General features: G+C 38.9%; 1 protein-coding gene across 2 annotated transcripts in view; it reads right to left on the bottom strand.

The window, feature by feature from the left end:
* Positions 1-3,059: 3,059 nt before the first annotated feature.
* The window catches only part of CACUL1 (CDK2 associated cullin domain 1), a 51,830-nt gene continuing 34,177 nt past the window's right edge, over positions 3,060-20,712 (bottom strand). For both annotated transcript variants that reach the window (XM_075757796.1, XM_075757795.1), the window contains 4 exons: positions 14,797-14,886; positions 10,360-10,498; positions 6,878-6,921; positions 3,060-5,399 (listed from right to left, as the gene is read on the bottom strand). In XM_075757796.1, the coding sequence (XP_075613911.1) occupies positions 5,359-5,399; positions 6,878-6,921; positions 10,360-10,498; positions 14,797-14,886 (314 nt within the window). In that variant the 3' untranslated portion in view covers positions 3,060-5,358. The remainder of the gene's footprint in view (positions 5,400-6,877; positions 6,922-10,359; positions 10,499-14,796; positions 14,887-20,712) is intronic.

Raw genomic sequence — 20,712 nt, 5'->3', positions numbered from 1 at the left:
CCTCATCCACAGGGAAACATCTACCAACCAGCCCCAGATACTCATTTATGAACTGTTTTCTGTACAAAATCGTTCAATTTGCTGATGGATGGCAAATGGCACTAACGAATAAATAATCTGCTGCCTGCTAGCAGAAACTGGCGACGACCCAGGTCATCTCAGAAACTGTAACAGCTTTTCTTAAGGAATGATTAGTTGAAAAAAATACTAAAAAGGCAATAAGCGCTATTACTAAATTCATTCTGTCATCATTAAGGGAGCGAACTTTCCTGTTCTGTGCTAATTAGATCAGTTAGCAGAAACTCAGAAAGAGGAACGTTAACCAAAGCGTATCTGGAGCATCCCAGGGACAGGGGAGACAGCCAGAAGTGACTTCTGAGTACTCATCGCCTATGAAATTTTGGAATCCCCTTAAACCAGTCATTCAAGTTAGGTCAAGATATATGGATTTAATCCTTCCACTCCCTCTAGCAAAGTACAAAGCACTTTGTCAAGGAGCTTTCAACTGAGGCCAAATCAGCAAGTTTGTCTTGTTTTGCTAATGCAGTTAATGCCGATCTTCTGCCTCCTGACAGATGGTGAGACTTCCCCTCGCACGTGGTTCTGCTCCCCATTCAAAGCCAGTGTATTTCAGCGCTGATAAAGATGAAATTTAGATTCTCTGACCTTTTTCTGTTAACAGGCACTATGGGTATAAAAATACCTTGTTTGGCCAGTATCACACCAATTTGTGCTATAAGTAGTAATATCCTCTGGGAGAAAATAACTTCCTCTGACCTGTAATTACCAGAATGACACCTGCCACAGGAAGTCCACCCCTGGTTCACGCCTTCCGTGATTATCAATACCTGAAGTTTGTAAGCCTACCAAAAAGATCATAGTTTAGCCTAGATTAAAACCAGAATTAAAAGTCTTGCAGTGCTACAGGCATAGTACACTCAACGTGGTTGATGGTCTTGCATCAAGTTGCCTTGGAGACCAGCAAACAGAAATCAGAGATACATGACCCATGGTCCTTTTCCTCGGAGGAAAGATCCTTCTCCTCTACCAGCCACATTATTTCCCAAGAAAGCTCCAGAAGGAAAGATCAGACTCCTCCTGCAAATTCTCCTCTTTCCTACCAAGAAATAGACTGAATAGAACCAAGACCTCAATTTTCTTTCACAAAAGTCACGATAGTTACGGACTGAAATCAGACTCTGTGCTAAGCATGTGCATGATGGGACATGAATCCATGCTACAGTGCAGACATGACTTGCAAGCATCAGCCTAGCAAGGCAACTGCACTGCAGGGCCCCACGCTCCCCTGCTTACACCCAGCCGAGGGAAGAGCAGAGAAGGCTGCACCTCGTCCTAGTGAGGCACACGTATGTATCCGTTAGTGCAGACCTCCACGTCAGAGAAAGGGGGACACAAAGCCTCACCATCTATATTTTTTCCCATGTAATGACAATATTTCAACCGCAGTTTGCGGCTCAGTATTACACCACACAAACACCTCCACAGAGATGCAATGATCTTTAATGTGCATTTAAAGGCTTCTAGTGCAGGTGCTCTAAGAGCAGTGAAGGAACTCTTCAGAGCAGCGAAGCAACCACCAACGGAAGCATATACTATCATCAAGACTTATTTCCAGTATTCAGCTGTGAAAAGCAATCTCAAGAGTTAAAGGAATGGTCACAACACAAGACATCCCTCAGAAAAAGGAATCTTTAGCTAGAGTGGCATCAGCACAGTGACTATCCCCAGGTTATCACACCCTCCCAGCAGAGCAGAAAGGGCAGTACGCTAACCCAAGCAGTGACCATTCCTCCCCAGCAGAACCTTTCATTGTGGTCAAGAACTGTATTGATCCTACAGGTACAATAGCCGGTACACTGTGAGCTGAACTAAGTGCCCTCCCGGGATGTGGTACATGTCAAGTCGTCAAAACATCTTTTTCTCTCAACTACTGGGTTGAAGACAGTAGTCAAATTCAAGCGGCTGGTTTTTATTCTGTAGTTCTACAGAATAGTCCTTTCATTGGGGCTGTCATTGCACACATGGAAAACATTTTTTCAGTCACTCAGAACACGGCTTTTCTGGTTGGTTTCTATGGTGGTTTTTTTCAAATCTGTAGAAAGTAAACAATCATTTTAGGGGAAAAATTAAAAGGGATGAATCTGACCATATTACTATCAAACGACAGGAGTCAAAACCTTTTGCTTCAAAATACTCACCCACAAATACTTCAACAACTGCAGAAAGGCATCAAGGAGATCCAACTGTAGAAGAGTTGAGTACTTACCTAGTTAGACCCCCCATTCATCATTTGTATCAGAGACCTTCTTGACTGTACAATTGCCTACGAACACAGTAGTCTGCAGGATGAATTTAAATATTTCAAATTCCCAAATCACAAAATGAAATTAATCTAAAAATATTTTAATGTAGCAGGTTGGGCTATAGAACCAGTGCAACATAAAGAGGACACCCATTGTATAACCAACTTTACTGCTTAATCTTAACAGAGTAAGCTACAGATGCAATGAATTTACCACAAGTTATTTGGTTAAATTAAATACTGCAGTTAGGATCATGCTGTTGGTAATTGTTGGCCGAGTTAGTTTTACTGTAAGTAAAAGGCAAGTTTACAGAGAAACAAAATTGGCATAGTACGCTGTATTCTGTTTCATGCTCAGTCACAATGATAAAGTCTTCGACAGATAAACAATATTTCAGCATTATGTTAATAATGCCAAAACATACAGGAATTTTAATGCCAGATTTACAACATAATACAGTGCTTAACAAACAGATTTCTCGGGTATGGTGGCCAAGTAAGAATGCTACACAGGACTGAGAAGCATCCATGCACTACCCAGTGCATACAAAGTGAACCACGCTGCCAGGAATGCTGTACCTTTTGATGGAATTATTGTTCTAGAAGTTTGTGTCCCAAACATAATGCAATGTAAAATGAATGTTGAACCCTTGCTTCAAACATGAAGCAAGGACTACGTGTTATTTACAAACCCGAGCCAGTAAAACCATCAAAAAAATTTATGATCGCTTGACAGAGATGACAGAGCTTGATTACTTTATTATGTGAACTAGAATGGTAATGAAGTTGTAAACAAATTTTAACCAAATTAGGTTAATGCATCTATTCTTAATGCAAGAATATCGTCGTTTCAGCAAACAGTGGTTTTTAAAGCTAAGGACACTATCCGAGGTTTTATTTTTGTTTAAAGCCAAAACTGATAAAAAAATCTGAAAGCTGGCAAAATATTTTTGTTCCGTATTAGCCTTCATTAACTTCTCCACTGCATTCTTCAGCAGAATTTTCAAAACCCCTGTTTTTGTCTAATTCTGCTTCAACTTAAGTAACTGGTAGCAAAGTTGAAGCAAACGCTATCAACACTTGAAAATCACTACCCAGAGTGGTCTGGTTTTCCACTATCAGGGATGAGATTAGACTGCTGGCATTGTTCTACACAGAAAACAAAACACTAAAGCATTCATTTTTAAAAGAAAAACCTTCCCCAAAATTAAATAGGCTTTGCAGATATGCAAAGGAATATATAGATTGGAATCTGTCAATCACAGCAGTGTCCTCCTCATTCTCCCTTCCCCCCCCCCAAACTAACAGCATTGCCAAAGTGACTGATGTGAAACCGATAGAATTTGATTCTTTTACATGAAGTCTGGCTACAAAAGAAAAAGAAACTTTGTCCCTGCCGCATCTATATTTTATCTTTTTCCTGCATTTTGTAATGAACTCATGCAAGCATGAAGGGGGCTGTGTTGTTTATTTGTGGGGGTTTTTTTTAAGCAGGCATAAGAGTTGTGCAAGACAAAACTGAACAAACTTTTGTTTCACTTCAGAAAGATTTTTGTATTATCAACTCATATCTCTTCATAACTAAAGGTGATAAAAAATAAATCCACAGTAATAAAAAAAAAAACCAACAAAAAACCAACTTGTAGTCAAACTGCTTTTTCAAGTATGTTTCTCCCCTCATGAAAGAATTGCATTAGCCATACTACTGATTAAAACCCATGTCACAATCATTAGGATTCAGACCATAGGTCCAGATCTCCTGGAACTGGGCTCAGCTGGATCTCCAGCTGAGTTTACACAAGACTGGAAGCGGGAAGCCAATGGGTGCAGATGCGTGCATAACACCACTCCTCAACTCCCTGATTCTGACTACATCCACTATAACACCCCCATCACATCCCTGAAACAGGAGAAATGGCACAGGAGCCACAAAGAGATCTTGGACAGGTACCATTGATCGCTAATCAGTCAGGTGCAAATCTGGTTTGTGCTGATGGAGATGCACTTTGCAGACCTACTAGACTGGAGAATTTTGCCTGCGATGTTTCTACATAGCACAGCATAAAACACACCTTAGTATTTCATTCAATCTAGAATTCACATCTCAATCTATTGCAATTATGGAAGTCAATGAAACGTCAATGAGAGGGGTTCTAAAAGAGTTGGTCCCAGCATTAAACACTAATACATATGAAAAATAAAAAGGGACAAACTTCCAAGTCACTGTTAGTGATGGTGACAGGTTCAACTTTTCTTCCTTCCTCCTTAAATTCACCTCCCATTAATGCAAGAGAAAAGTGCGACTTCGCAGCATGTTTGTTTGCATCAAGTTTTTCCTCAAGACACATTTTGCAGTAACAAAATATGGTCTATAAAGTTGCAAAGTGCACAAGCTGAAGGCACAGAGTACAAACACATAGGAAAGCAGATTTCAAAAATACTTAGTAACAAAAAAAAAAAAAAAAAGAGATAAAAGAAAAATCTGGAATTTAAAACTCCCTGACAGAAGATACATTTATATGGGACCAACTCTTAAAAGGTGACAATTTTTAAACTAATAAACAAATACTGCAAAATAATGAAACTTTATTCTTATTATTTAAGTAAAAGCTCCAGAAAATACCTTGAAGTTTAAAAACTAATACACTGACGTGTTAACTAGTTTTAAGAATGTCCTTAATATTAAGAAAAGAGTGCAAAAAAGATTCTTCCATTCTAACGCTTTTGGAAGCTGCTGAGTTCGGCTGCCCATTTCCACTTTGAAAAGATTGTTTTTCAAGGTGCATTCCTCACAAAAATTGCAGAACATGAACTTGTTGAGAGGCTAGACCAAGGAATCATGTCTTTCAAAGTCATCCCAATTGTAGCAGCAACTGACATTTTATTATATAAAGAAGAAAGTCCAAAACTCTTCTTTGAGGCATAGTTCGTGTCAGAGCTCGAGTATCAGCAGTTGCCAAAGGAGGCTCCGGATACCACCTGCGCTCCTCCAGTGTCTGTTCTGGGTAGGAATAGAAGCTGATCCAGTATATTCACTATCTGTACCCCCTGGAGCTTGCACAAGCTGATGAGCCATCTGAAATTATACAAAAAGTTCAAGAAATTATCTCATATTAAACTTCCACCTTATGTCCTTTGCCGCCCTTCCCCCAACAACCCAAAATCCAGCATTGTCTACAAAACGTTACCAGTGTAAACTGAAGCTGATCTACCATGTAAACATCCATTCTTTCCTTTCAGGTTGTAATAAGAGTTCATCATAAAACTGTGTAACATTTTATGGTAGGAAATAAAGAAAACATACTCAGCTGAAAGCACAGGAGGAAACTTGGTGGAAAGAATGCAATAAAATGAAGTTAACGGTACCAGAACAGATACTATTCCCCAGTCCCTAAGGCTATTTAATGACTGTGGTTGTTTAACCCCAACCAGCAACTAAGCACCACACAGCCACTCGCTCCCCCCCCAGCAGGATGCGGTGACAGAGAACTGGAAGGGTAAAAGAAGAAAACTCACTCGCTGGTGGGGTGGCATAAGGAGCAGAAAAGACCTTGACTCTGTGTAAGCACTACTCAGCCATAACTAAAACATCCCTGTGTTATCAGTACTGTTTCCAGCACAAATCCAAGGCACGGACCCATACTAGCTACTACGAAGAAAATTAATTCTACCTCACCCAAAACCAGCACAAGGACAATGAGGACCTTGTACTTAAATCCTAACCTAAAATGAATGAGACTAGATTCTCTCCTGGCCAAACATTTACTCAGCACAGAAGATGGGACCTTTGACTAACTGAACTCAGATTAGGGCTGTCTGGAGTAGAGCAACCAGCTGAGAATGAAAATATTGTTCCTCCCTGCCCTTCTTCCACCCACCCCCTAATCTATACTGGGGAAAATTAAGGGAGTAACAAAGTGGAGAATCTCACAGATAAACATGCAGCAAGAAACTTCATCTACAAATGGAAGAGAACTTCCTTGCTGCATGACTCAAGTGTTTGTGGCCAAATACTGCCTTTAGTATCTCAACGCAGGTGGAACCAGGGTTGTGTTAGACATGTCATTGAGGGTTCCAAGTTGAAAAGTAAACCCCCTCCAAACCCTCTGTTCCGTCAGTAGAAACACGCGTCGCCAGCAGGTGATTTGTATCAGAGGTGGACTGGCTCATCATTTCATTACCTGTTATGCGTAGCCTGAACAGGCAGGGACTTGGGGCAACTACGTTCTTTTCCCCTAAGACCTCAGCTGTGTACTTAAATGAAGTGGTAGTATCTTGGCCTCAGCAGCTAGGATATCTTAGTACCTTACAGCTGGCTGTGGGACTCTAGCAGAGTTAGCCATCCAAGGCATCACAGTTAGCATCTCAGGCTCCAGGAAGTTTGTATTATTACTCAGAATGGTAAAGGTTACACTGGCAAGCAGCTAACTACACGTGAAGATGCAGCCTCTGACACCTTGCCACCACCAAGAACCCAGAAGTCCACCACTACCTGTATGCCCAACCCATCAGGGACTGCAGCACACTGGAGGGCAGGGTTAGATGCATACTTACTGTAAGTTAACTCTTCTCCAGCTCTCTTGCGTGACTGGTCACCTCTAGGAAAGAAAGGGAAGAAAGATATTTTTATTTTAGAAAAAAGGAAAACAACAGTGAAATACCTCAGCACAATCATTAACTTTTACAGACTTTAGAAACAAAAGGCAAACATAGTAGCAATTACACATGACCGCAGGATTCTCAATTTAATAAAGCAGAAATATAAGCTACATTTTACAGATTTCATTAGCTCAACCTTTTGTTAAAGATAATAGGTTTGATTTTATAGGATAATTTTTTACAAAATCAAGATGAGGAAAAATTGCTCATATGCAGTGTGGTCTTAAGTCATGCACAAAATTGTTTTCCTTAATTCAAACTTCGCAACCAAACTTTATAGAACTATGCGAAAAACTCTGTATCTATCAGTCTAAAAAGGTAACAGGCTCCTGAAAGACTTGCAGAGTCTAAGCAAGTCTGAGCTGACAGCGCTCCCTCTTCATGCAGAAGATTTAAATAAATAACAGAAGTTGTATAAACACCAGTCGGCATCATTGCTCCTGAAAACCCAAAGTCAAATTCCCATCCATTTCAAAAACATTATTTTTCCTTTTATTCTTGTGCACACAAACTCTTAAAGCCAGAAAATCCTGCTGCTTCACAAGTTTCTTGTGATGATAGATATGCTATTGAAAGGATGAGAGACTCCAATATATTTTCATCATAGTGGTTATAATTTCACATGTATCTGCTGGAAGTTCGTAGAAATCAGGGTTTTTTCTAATAATACGAAGCGTTCTTCCCTGAAACCAGTCTCAAGGTGATGGGCCTGCTGTGTATGCTTTGATTAAGGTCTTTCACAAGAGAAATACCGCCAGGCAACTGGCTTGTGTTCCTACTTTCCACAGCAACAGTATTCAATAGTGTTGATAAGCTGACTATTTCAGCTAGAACCTGGCATGCTGCTGAAGACACCTCACTCTGCTGTGTTCCTCTTGGTTATTTTCATAGGAAGCGCAGCAAAAGATATCACCATTTTTTGGCACAATTAAGGGAGAACAGATGACATTTCATGCTAACCCAGAAAAGAACAGACTTAGCACACTCATTGGTAAAAAGAGTAAAACAACCTTTTTATACGTATATGCACATATATTTTTATATGTAGGAATATAACATCAAAGCAATTCTGTAAAGTTATAAATAAATATAACCTATGTTCCTGAATATAAGAAGCAGCATATTATGTCTTGAAATACATTTCAAGGCAAAATGCATTTCAAATATCACTGTGAAATGCCATGTAGCAAATTATATCACCTGTACTTCAGGGGTTTTTTACCTGTGTCCTTTTAATGATGACAGACTCTAACACTTTATATAACCTCCATGTTTACCAGACTGCACTGACTCTCTGGCAGTACAACCATCTAAAAATAGATTGTGCAGAACACATTCATCAGAGACTAAGTGCCATCAATCAGTTACTCCACTGTAAAGTTTTAGTCCTCAATTTTATGTAATAAATTGAAAGCAAGCTATGTAGAAAAAGCCATTCCACAAAAGCAGGGGCTAGGGTGGGCCAATTTTCTAAACCTACGAGGCATACCGAAACTCTTCACATGTCCAGTACCCAGAAGATCACATACTGCAGAAAGCCAAAAGGAAGAGGAACTCTTAGAAATTAGACTCTGCAAACAGTATGTGACACAGAAACCTTTACTTAGTTCTTCCCTGTATGACAATACTCAAGCCCTGATCTCTTCTTTGTCCCTGTCTGTCGCATAGGACACATGGGACAGAAACAGTTTCGTAGTTTCATAGAGTATCTCAAGCTGGACGGGACCCATAAGGATCATCAAGTCCAAGTCCCTGCTCCTCGCAGGACTACCTACAACTAAACCATATGACTAAGAGCGTTGTCCAGACACTCCTTGAAGTCTGACAGGCTTGGTGCTATGACCGCTTCCCTGGGGAGCCTGTTCCAGTGACTGACCACTCTAAATGTTTCCTATGGGTTTGCATTCGTTTCAGCACTAGAGAATTATTTTTCTGCATAAAACAGGAGTTGCTAAAATACATTCCGAGGATCCCACCAAGTCTCTAATGAGAGCACCACAGAGGCATCCAGCCTTTGCAATGTTCAGTATTCTTCCTACTGCCCTTCCTATCCTTTGATACAGTATCCTCCTTCCAGTACCAGCCAGAGAACTTTCCAGCCAAGCTGACAAGCCTGTCTTATTTTTAGGTACCTAGGGAAAAATGTTTTCAAAACCAATTGTGGATGTGGACAATTACTACTTGAAATTTCATTTTTAATTCTCTATGAAGCATGAAACTGGTGAAATGCAGTTTTAAGTAGAACTATTATAAGCCATCTACAGAACTAATAAGACTCAATGCTTAAAAATGCTGTTTTTTGTTTTCTTCTGTGCATTATATTCCTTTGTCAGCATTATATTCCTACTCAGTTTGAAACCATCTGAGACTTCTACTTCTTGGGCCAAATGCACTGCTTTTCTCAGCCCAAACTCTTATGGCTTTTAGTATCTTAACCCATGCATGTTTTTTAAAAAAATTCTTTTCCTCAACAGAAAGCCTTACAAGGAGTGAGTCTGTAATGCTATTTGCATTTAGGTCAGTAGTAGAGTTCTGAAGCTCAATAATTTACCAAGCTTCAAAGACAGATACTACCTTTGAGGAAAACTACATGAGAGTATGAAATCCAGGAGTACATCTAACACTAAACATGTCCACATCTAGTGGGTGTTCAAACTACAGGACCAGATTCTCAGAGCCGCATGGGTAACAGGGAAGATTAAGATGTATTCTCTTCATGCAGAAACAAACCCCTCTGGAACAGAGAACGATAGCTTCCCCAGCCCGGTCTTGGTTTGTCAGACTACTGCAAAAGTGTTACGCTGCTGTGGTGAAAGCACTGCGCTTCTGTCCAGGCAATTAAATAGAAAAGCAGAGAGCAACAGGCACAGTTCAGAGTGAACAATATCAGTTACGAAAATTTTTTGCTGTCTCTTTTACTGTTGGTTCTTCCTCCCCCTTCAACACTCGGAGAAGAAATGCCTGTTTAAAATAAACACCTTGACTGTATAAATAACTGAAAGTGGCATAAGGAGAAGTCATCATCTGATATTTTCGGAAGTATCATGGAAAAAAGTCAGCTTATGGAAAATAAACAGCCAAAGTAAAGGCTCAACAAGAACATGACCATGCATTAGAAGCACAATCAAAACACAGGGAGGCACGAACTGTAAGCTGTTTCATGAAAATATTTCCAGACTTCTGATCATCTACTTTTTGGTACCATCTACAGGGTTGGTAGTGCTCAAAACGTGGCCTTATGGCCATATTTCAGACATTGAGTTGTGAAGGTTCTTTATCAACTCTTAAATTATTTCTTCAATATTTTTAGGTGTATCCATTTTTACCATTTCAGCACTGTCCAGCACAATTACTACTTAAGACTAAATAATTATTACCTAGTAAATCCATTCTGCATAAGCTCTCTTTGAAGTTTCTGGTCTTGAGCAGCATATTCCTGAAGCTCAGATTCCACAGCAGGGGGTAGAATATTTGGGATGAATTTAGAAAATAAAGCTGGTGCCATCTGTACCCATTCTGTAAGAAGAGGGAAAGCAACAACAAAACACATAGAAGAGATCTTCTGTGAAAATTTTACTCTTTGACAAATGTAACTTTGCTCTACTTTAAATACATTTTAGGATCTTGAATTAAAATAAAAAAACCTCCAAATCTGTTCCCCAAAACCCACAGAAACAAAGCCTTAAAGCAGAATAAATAATCAGACTGTTAAAATCAGATGTGTACATGTAGATAAAGGAATTACTTTTGTCATCAACCTCATCATCGAATTGAAATTCGGTTCTTGCTGCATCTCGCAGGGCCTGCTGAGCCTCCGGACACTCTCAAGGACAAGCACTGATGATCAGCAAACTCACCTTGATAATCAGATCATTTGTAATACTTTACTCGGGGAAGTGTATTCACAAAATTTACACCTCCCGTCCCTGAGCCTTACTTCTAGAAAGCACAGTAATATCACCATACAACCCTGCTTCTCTATCCTCCATTTCAAATAAATTAATGTAATTCTCTCACTAATCTTCCACAGCTTACATGAACACTTTTTAATGTTCATTATATAATTTTAACCTGTATTAGTTCAGCTACAGGATAGAAATGTGATTACACTGAACACTGCCTTACAGAAGCAAGACAGTTTACCGTAAAGCTGTTTCAAGGCTGATGAAACACAGAAGAGTGAGCAAAGGATGAAAACTGGGTTTATAGCAACTGTGTAAGAAGTTCTGAGAAAAATAAATACTCTTCAAGTATTTCTGAAGCCAGACTTTCCAGAAGTTGTAACAGTTATCTTAAACCTCATTTTTACTTGGAAAAAGAGGATGCTTTTAAATGTATTCACTAAGGCACAGCACGAGTTTTTAACCCAATTCCCACATATGATTACTTGGTTGATGTCAAGCTTCAACAGTCTTCACTTTAATCAGCAAACTCACTAAATAATCATTACTAGTGTACAGGCGCTTTAAACAAAAACCAATGCACTAACCTCCCTCAGCATAGAATCATTTATGTTGGAAAAGACCTTTAAGATCATCAAGTTCAACTGTTAAACTAGCACTGCCAAGTTCACCACTAAGCCATGTCCCTGAGCCCCACGTCTACGCATCTTTTAAATACCTCCAGGGATGGCGACTCCACCACTTCCCTGGGCAGCCTGTTCCAATGCCTGACAACCCTTTCAGTGAAGAAATTTTTCCCGACACCCAATCTAAACCTCCCCTGGCACAACTTGAGGCCATTTCCCCTTGTCCTATCGCTTGTTACCTGGGAGAACAGACCAACTCCCACCTGACTACACCCTCCTTTCAGGTAGTTGCAGAGAGCGATCAGGTCTCCCCTCAGCCTCCTTTTCTCCAGGCTGAACAACCCCAGGTCCCTCAGCTGCTCCTCATCAGACGTGTGCTCCAGACCCTTCACCAGCTTCGTTGCCCTTCTCTGGACACGCTCCAACACCTCAGTGTCCTTCTTGTAGTGAGGGGCCCAAAACTGAACACAGCACTCGAGGTGTGGCCTCACTAGTGCCGAGTGCAGGGGGATGATCACTGCCATGGTCCTGCTGGCCACACTATTTCTGATACAAGCCAGGATACTGTTGGCCTTCTTGGCCACCTGGGCACACTGCTAGCTCACATTCAGCCGGCTGTCAGCCAACACCCCCAGGTCCTTTTCTGCACAGCAGCTTTCTAGCCGCTCTTCTCCAAGCCTGTAGTGTTGCATGGGGTTGTTGTGACCCAAGTGCAGGACTTGGCACTGAGCCTTGTTGAACCTCATACAATGGACTTCAGCCCATCAATCCTGTCTAGATCCCTCTGTAAAGCCCTCCTACCCTCAATCAGGTCAACAATTCCACCCAACTTGGCGTCATCTGCAAACTTACTGAGGGTGCACCCTCATCCAGATCATTGATAAAGATAGTAAACAGAACTGGTCCCAGTACTAAGACCTAAGGAACAACACTTGTGACCGGCCACCAATTGGATTTAACTCCATTCACCACAATTCTTTGGACCCAGCTATGCAGCAGTTTTTTTACCCAGCAAAGGGTATGCCCATCCAAGCCAGCTTCTCCAGGAGAATGCTGTGGGAAACTGTGTCAAAGGCTTTACTAAAGTCCAGGTAGACAACATCCACAGCCTTTTCCTCATCCACTAAGCCTTGTCATTCACTAACTTACTTGTTGTAAAAGCAGATCAGGTTAGTCAAGCAGGACCTGCCTTTCATAAACCCATGCTGACTAGGCCTGATTGCTTGGTTGTCCTGTACGTGCCATGTGATAACCTTCCTCAGCACCAAGGTCAGACTGACAGGCCTGTACTTCCCTGGATACCCCGGATCATAGCATACTGAATCATTTAGCCAAGCTAATAAACTGGCTTGGAAGTCACAACTTCCATGAAATACTGTGGTAGCGTATTTCATGACACTGCCAGATCATTATAGGTGAGGTGAAAAGAGTATTTCAGATTAAATCCAATTAAGCCAGCACCTGCCCAGTCTTCAGCCTTTTCTATTGCAGCCACCACATGCTGGAGCTGGAATCAGAAGACAGTCTTTTCTGGCAACATTTGAAGTCTAACAGCTGTCAAGTACTTTCAACTTGAACAGAAAGTAAAAGAGAAAGAGAAGAGAAAGCTCAGGGCCATCAGCCACATCACCATCGCTTCTCCTTTTGCTCTCTGCACTGCCTGAACAGACACTTTCCAGTGCTGCTCTAATCCCCCAGAACCTCCCACTGACTACATTTGCTGCTTTACTTCCCCAGTTATCTGCTCCCCAGTCCCCATGATATATCCATCCAATGGAGCATGTCCCACAAAACAAGCAAGAAGCACCATCCCAGAGGAACTCTTGTCCCAATTGTTTCAGAATTCAAGAACCAGCACCACCAAAGAACAGCCTTTTACATCAAGAAGTCTATCCTGTGCTCCCCTGGTTGGAATGACACTGAAGTTCCTCATTTTCTCAGAGGCTGAGAAGTTTGAGGAGCAGGTAACTAGAGCAAATGTGTATCTGTTTAAGCAATAGTTTAAAGTCAATCACTTGGGTTTTCTACCCAGCTGCGGAAAGAAGATACCACAAATTGTGGGAAGAAATTTTCATAAAGATCTTACAGACATAAGACAACTATTCAAAATCTGATTAGGCCCATGACACCAATCCAAACCAGTAACTGTTGTGTTGTGAAGTCAACAGCAAGACAGGGATCATCTGAAATGGAAAACTGGGAAATCACAAGTCCATCATCTACAATATTAAGTGTGGTACAAGAAAACCACACTGACCTGCTTTCAAAAGAATTATACTTTTATACTTACACATAAACCCTTTCTTTCTTTGGTACTGAACAGTTTATAAAAATGAAGTTAGTATTGCCTTAAATATGATGGTAAAATGTTAATTTTGCTGTTGTAAAAATAATCCTTGCTAAGTGGAAGTGCTTTATCCATATATTTTATAAATGGAGGGTCCACCACATTTATGGCTTGTATACATGCTAAACATTGCACTAAAGTTTTTTGTAAAGCTTTACCATCCTCATTTCTACTTTTATAACTGGGGACTGCAAAGCAAAAAGTAGGTTGAAGCTCAGACACAATCCTTCCCTCAGTCACACCAAGGTAAGAAGAAAGTATCAATATTGTAAAAGGAAGGGAAATAGGTACCATTTATCTATGGATATTTTGAATACTTCCTGTGTTTCTAAAGTCTTTTCATACACAGGCTAGAGCTCTACTCAGTTCTCCAAAACTTACAGAATCAAAGATTTTGTTACAAAATTGATTAAATGTGCAACACCATTTTCCTTTCAATATAATTGTTACACAAGATGTCATGATGTACTCACAACTTAAATTAAGCTCTTCCATGAAATAATACCAACCAAATAACGGCTTCATGGAAGAAACAGTCATTCATCTCAAAGCAAAGATCTGGCCATTTGAAGTGTGACCCACAATATAACTTTCACCATTTCAATGCTTCTAAACTTCTGCTATGACTGACTCATTGAACAGCCTTCCTTCTTTCTTACTACAGAGTAATAGTAGTAATTCTTCCCTATGTCTCCAGAGTAGAGGGCTGGGTAGTTTTTAAAAATGAATTTGGTATCCACACAGTACTTTGCGCAGGTCACAGATGGGCAACAAGAACCAGGGCCTTTTGCATAGCAGAAGTAAGCATTATGATGGACAGAACACAACGCACATTTGTTTGTAAAATGTGCATTAGATAGATAGCAAATGCACACATATTTAGGAAAACATATCACAACCACAGTACAAGATACTCCTAGAAACATTTTTTGTTTTTACCTGGTCGTAGTGTATACAGGCCTTTCACAATATTTGCCATGGTTGAGGGAGTTATTTGAAACGGCGTTGACTGAGCTTCCAAAAGTAAAGCTGAAAGAAAATTAAGAGAATTAGCAATTTTTCTACTCAAGAAAAATAGGCTCTTACACATATATTTTTGTATCAAAGAAATATAGTTTGCTTTTTTTGGTTATCTGATGTCCTCACAAAGGAAACAGCCAGGTATCAGATTGGCAACTTAATTCTCAACAGTAATAAAACATCACCTTTAAATAGAAGTATTCTGTTCAAGTTATATATGATGAAAATGTGAAATAACTCACTTTTCATTCATTTTCAGACAGACAGCAGGAATTGCAAGGAAAAACCAGGCAAGCGATGGCTCTAAGTATTCAGACGCAGAACTGAAGCAAACAATTTATTTTTAGAAGCACACTCATACTGAGTGTGCGAAACACCTGCAGATCCACAAATCCTTGCTTTACAGTACTCAGCATCTTGTACATAGAACTAAGGATGGATTGTACTTCAGTCATAGACTTTCAAGTAGTGTAAAAAAGAAAGCAAAGATAAAGTAAGAAAAGTTGTCCTTTCAAACCTGTTTGACATTTTTAGTTCATTCTCAGTATCTTCTGTAGTAAACATTGCAATAATTGTATCTTCCTCTTGTGGAAATAACTGGCAATAGCAAATTTACTGCTTATATTGCAATAGGCAGGCCTTTAGCCTGTCTTGTATTTATTTGAGGTCTGTACATCCATCTGAACTACAGAAACAAACCAACCAAAAAAAAAAAATCAGTAAGGTTTAAACCAACTGCTGCCTTTCAGTTTTTATGCCTCCACAAAAGAGCTGAGCAGTGTATACACACCTTCCTGTCCCCACTATGTAGAGGAGAAACGACTCTTACAATTCTACCTAAAAGGCGTATCTCTTGTGCTTACATCGTAGAGACTCTGGTTTTTAAACTTCAAAGCCTCACCAGTTCTGTCTTCAGCATCTGCCACTATAGTACCTACCATAAAAAGAAAAATCTTCAGTAGCACCTTCTTGTCTTTGTGAAAGTGTTTAAGTGGCTGATGTAATAAGGAGCTTTAAAAAAAGTATTCTAATCTCCAAGTAATCAAAGTGGTTATATTTAACTGTTAAAGATGAATTTATTTTACAAAGAACCATCTTCAAAGTGCTTGCTCCTTTCAGCTGAAACAATGAGGGGGGTGACAGCCTGTGATTTGTTTTGTAATGACATATTTACAGCCTCTTTCTAAAGATTTTTCAAACAGCCTCTTGGCAGCCAGGAAAGTTGCAAATTATAACATTAAAAAGGGGATAATGCTTTATAAGGAAGATATGTAAACAGTAATGCACAATCTATACAAAGTGTGTGTATATACATATATATATTTAATTAGACTGTAGGTACTTCAGCATAAGCTTCACTAATAGATTTGTAAAGTGTCCAGAGAATTCTAAATTTGTTCTTCATATGTAGACACCAAATTATGTTCCAAAGCTATGTATAAAAAAAATATTTAAAACAGAATAACCCTAAAAATTAATACTGACTTAAAGACCAGAGAGTTCAAAGTCACTTGAACATTTTAATAAATGTTAATAAGTAGTTCAATTAACAGAGCTTCTTTTATTCCTGATAAACTGAAAACTGTGCTCTCCAGTAGTATCCAAGTTATAACTAGCAAGAGCAATTTAAAAATATTTCAGAATCTACTTTATATAATTACATATGTACAGGGCATACTGTGGAAGAGAAGCTATTCAGAGTTGGTTTGGGGACAAACCCAAGCACTAGCAGAAGCTGCCCACATCTGCATAACTAACTAGAGGTCATCTGACTACTTGGATATCTCTCAGTAAATGGAAAATTGCAGGTCACACTTCTTCCACCAACAGATGAAATCTGAAATACAGTGTCTATACCATGAGTACACAGTCATATGTACTGTCATCTTCCAATTTTTTTTTTTTAAATAACATCAAAAAAGTAGAAGGCAGAGACAAAGAAAAATTTTATTTTATGGTATATATGGATCAAAGTGGTGATGAGCAAACCATCCCTCTCAGCCTGTGGTACTGGAGACACACTGGGGGTGCAAGATGCTCCACCCTTTCTCCTTCCCTTCCAGCTAATGGAAAAACATTCAAGATGCTGACCAACAGAATTATTTGCATAAGCAATAGTTTAACAGGATAGTCCGCATCTTGAGTATCGTTCACCATTATAAACATGCAATATTATTTGTCACTTTAAGGTAATACTCACCCATGAAGCTCATTTCAATTGTGATCCTTTGAGATAATATAAACAGATGTATTTGCCATATAAAGCAAGAATAATGAACAACCCCTTGTTTATTTTCTAGATTACTAACTACATCATCTGGCATTAGAAAGGGATTTCATGAATAAAATCAGTGGACGAATTCACCTGGAGATCAATCCTACAGAAATATCTTCTTCATCATTTTACTGCAGCTTCAGAAATTAACATTTCTTATCTTTGTTTCTGCAACTGCTTATACCACATACTACAATGTAAATTTAAATTGTTTACTCCTGATTTAGTCAGTAAATACAAGCATGATGATATTATATTCAACAACAACAATATAACTAAGTAATGGCATATATTTCCTGTGTCTCAATAAAGAAAACTAAAAGAATATACTATTCATTAAACCATTCCGTATAAACTAACACAGCCCACACCTTTTCCAAGAGCTATGTATCATACCTGAAGGATGAACAGCACTGCTGTAGGATATGTATTTTCAGAATGATTTCCATGAGAATGAACAAGACTCCTCTTTGGACAGCTCCAAAAAAAAAATCTCAATGAAGGTTTATTGACAAAGATGTAAATATATGAAAAGGTGTAAAAACTCCTTTGCACACAAATTCATCTTCAGTTTTGCAATGAAACCTACCCAGACTTTCAATCCTGTATTCCTTCTTCAGAGAGGGCCACTTAAACTCAGGGAATAGAAACAGCTGTGCCAGGCACACTGAAGTTACTTCTCTTGTTATTTTACAATCTTACAAAAGACCTCCAATATTAAGGCTTTGGCTCTTGCTTTATTAAAATAATTAATGAGACTCTACAACACAGAAGTTGCACAGACTCCTTCCACCTACTCCCAGAAGCTCCACCTGCGGCATTTACAAAGATAGAGCAGGGTGAGGCAGAATAATGACAGCAGTAATGACACTACGATACTATCTGACCACCTCCACAGTGTTTATGAACTAATACTGCATTTTACAGACTAAGTAACCACTATGCAAAGAAGTTAATTAAACTGCAAATGGTCTTGAAAATAACTCATGGCAGATTCAAAGAAGAGAAGTGTGGGTTGCCATGATGAAATGCATTAATTGCAGAAAGATACAAGATGCTCTGAAATATTGTTGATCCGAGGTAAAACACAACACCCACAATGGCCTTAGGACTTTTTTTGAGGAACAGTGGATGGACTATATTGGAGTCAGTGAGGTATGACCCTTCAGCACTTCAGGTACTCTGCAGTAACCCAGTTACTCCATCATTGCACAGTAACACTGAAGCAGCTTGTCCCTCGATTAAGGTTTAAGCTACTTCCTAATTACAGTGGGGTACTTGAGGCAAGATCCAGGACCCCAGTAATTCCAGGAGTACCGATTATATCTTAGCAAGTTCAAACTTATTTGTTCATAGCTCAAGATTCACTTGCAAAAACTAAGAGCTATTCTAAAACATTGTTCTCTATCCTTCAACATTCCTTTCAAAATAGATTTGCTTGGCAAAGATGTAATTTTTCTTGCAGAACAGTGAAACTTTTGCATGTTAGAGCACAAGATTTTTTTCCTCCCTTTGCAGTATCTAATAGAACTTCAAAGTAACATATTTTAACAATTCACACATAAGTATGGCTTAGGCAGATGTAGTAAAAATTTTAATTATTCAACAATGCACTAAAAAAATTATAAAGTGTATTGACACTAAAAGCAACTCCAACAGCTTCCACAACTAAGGTGTTAGTCAGCTGTTGCTCTCCAGTCTTCAACAGAAGCAGAAATGATTGCTTAATGAAGCTACAAAGTAAAACCCCATTGTACAAACTGTGCTCTTTAGTACTTAATTCCAATGGATATACAATATTTCTATTATTTTGCAGAACAACAACTTTGATGTTTCCACAGAACTTGAGCCCCTACACAACTGTGAGAAATACCTATAGTATCATAAATTACCTTTCTCTCAGCTACACCACATCAGGTCCATCTGAGCACACATACCCTTCTACTTCACTGCAATACCATTGGTTTCACCTTGCAAATAGTTCCTGTATCCCAACCCTTCCTCCCAAATCCAGTCTGTCAAGCACTTGATTGTTAAGCAGCAAGGAAACAGCTACGGCTGGTGTCCCCAAGACGTGGCTCTAGGTTTTTGTTGTTGGTTTGGGTTGAGGTTTTTTGGGAGGCTGGTTGGATTTTGTTATTTTTTTTTGTGTTCTTTGGGGTTGTTTGACTTATTTACCTGCTACCTATTTTATAATTGACTGATAAAGTCTGATTATATATTACCTTCTCATTACTTTAACCCAGGTACAATTTGTAGGCATTAACTATCGATCTAGAACTTCAAAAGGCTTTTGCATAAAAACTGACCTTCCCTCTGGTTTAACCTTCACATTTGCAGCTACATCAAACTCCTCATGATTCTGCATTTTTATTTTCTTCTAAACAGAACTAAAAATAAATTCTTAGCAAGCTAAATTCTTCAAAAGTTTGCAGCGAATTAAAATGTAGGTTAGAAAAAAAAAACATGAAAAGTTGTATTTATTCCTAAGCGTTTGCCACTAGGCATTTAATGAAGCCACAAATTACTCTTGAAATATTCATTACATAGCCCAAAAGCTTTATTAAGCATCTAATAAAAATGCTGATAAAAAAAATTCCAAGTCTTAATCACATGGAAAATATTCAGTGTTGTAACAAGAATAAATATGAAAAACAAAGCTATAAATACAGAAATACAGACTTTTAGACTTCTATAACTGGAGAAAATAAAGTGATATTTTCATGTTTACAATTTTATGAAGGCTTATTGAAATGGGAACATTATTCCTATTCCTTTACAGAGGAGCCAGATTAAACATGACAGTCATTATTTAGGACTATCTTTTCCAATTAAAAAATTCCCTTACTTTGAGGTGCTGCAACTTAATCAACATGAAACAAGAAAAAATAAGAAACCTTTATGCAACTTATTTTAAAATAACTTAGTTCTCTGATGAAAAGTTTAGCTCAGTGATAAAATTTGTGTGTAGATTAAGTGTTATTTAAAGAATATGAGTGTATTTTATAATACTTGGTAACAGTACCGTTTCCAATATGGTTACAATACAATTACTTAACCCTGTCAAATCATAGCTGCCATTTAAATATTACTGATATCTCCCTTAAACTGGTGAGCGCATTATTCTTGATTATTCCATCAGACCTGCAGAGCACAAGGGTATAAGAATGATTAACAGCTACAAAAGCTACCCTATTCATCCCTTGGGAGTGCAGGGTACCTGCTGAGGTCTAAGAACAGACCGGCATTAACGTGCAATTCAGTGTTTTGAAGAAGCAGGAACAGTTGATTATCCTGCAATAGCAGCATCTCAGCACACTCCCCACAGGCTGGAAAAGTGGAACATGCTGCAGTTGATTTTCACTAGCAATTATCTGGAGCGAAATATTTGGAGTGAAGACAGGAAGGAAGGAAAGGAAGGAAAATGTTGTTTTAAGGTTAGAACGGGAATTTGAAGTGGAGGTGATGGGATTAAACTATTTGTCTATGTAGAATAAACCAGAAATTAAATACTGAACAGATTAACAATCCTGTAGATGCACAAAAGTCTTTTAAAATTG

The sequence above is a fragment of the Balearica regulorum genome, chromosome 7, assembly GCF_011004875.1.
Source record: "Balearica regulorum gibbericeps isolate bBalReg1 chromosome 7, bBalReg1.pri, whole genome shotgun sequence".
Taxonomy (NCBI): domain Eukaryota; kingdom Metazoa; phylum Chordata; class Aves; order Gruiformes; family Gruidae; genus Balearica; species Balearica regulorum.
This window is presented reverse-complemented; position numbering and strand designations above follow the sequence as displayed.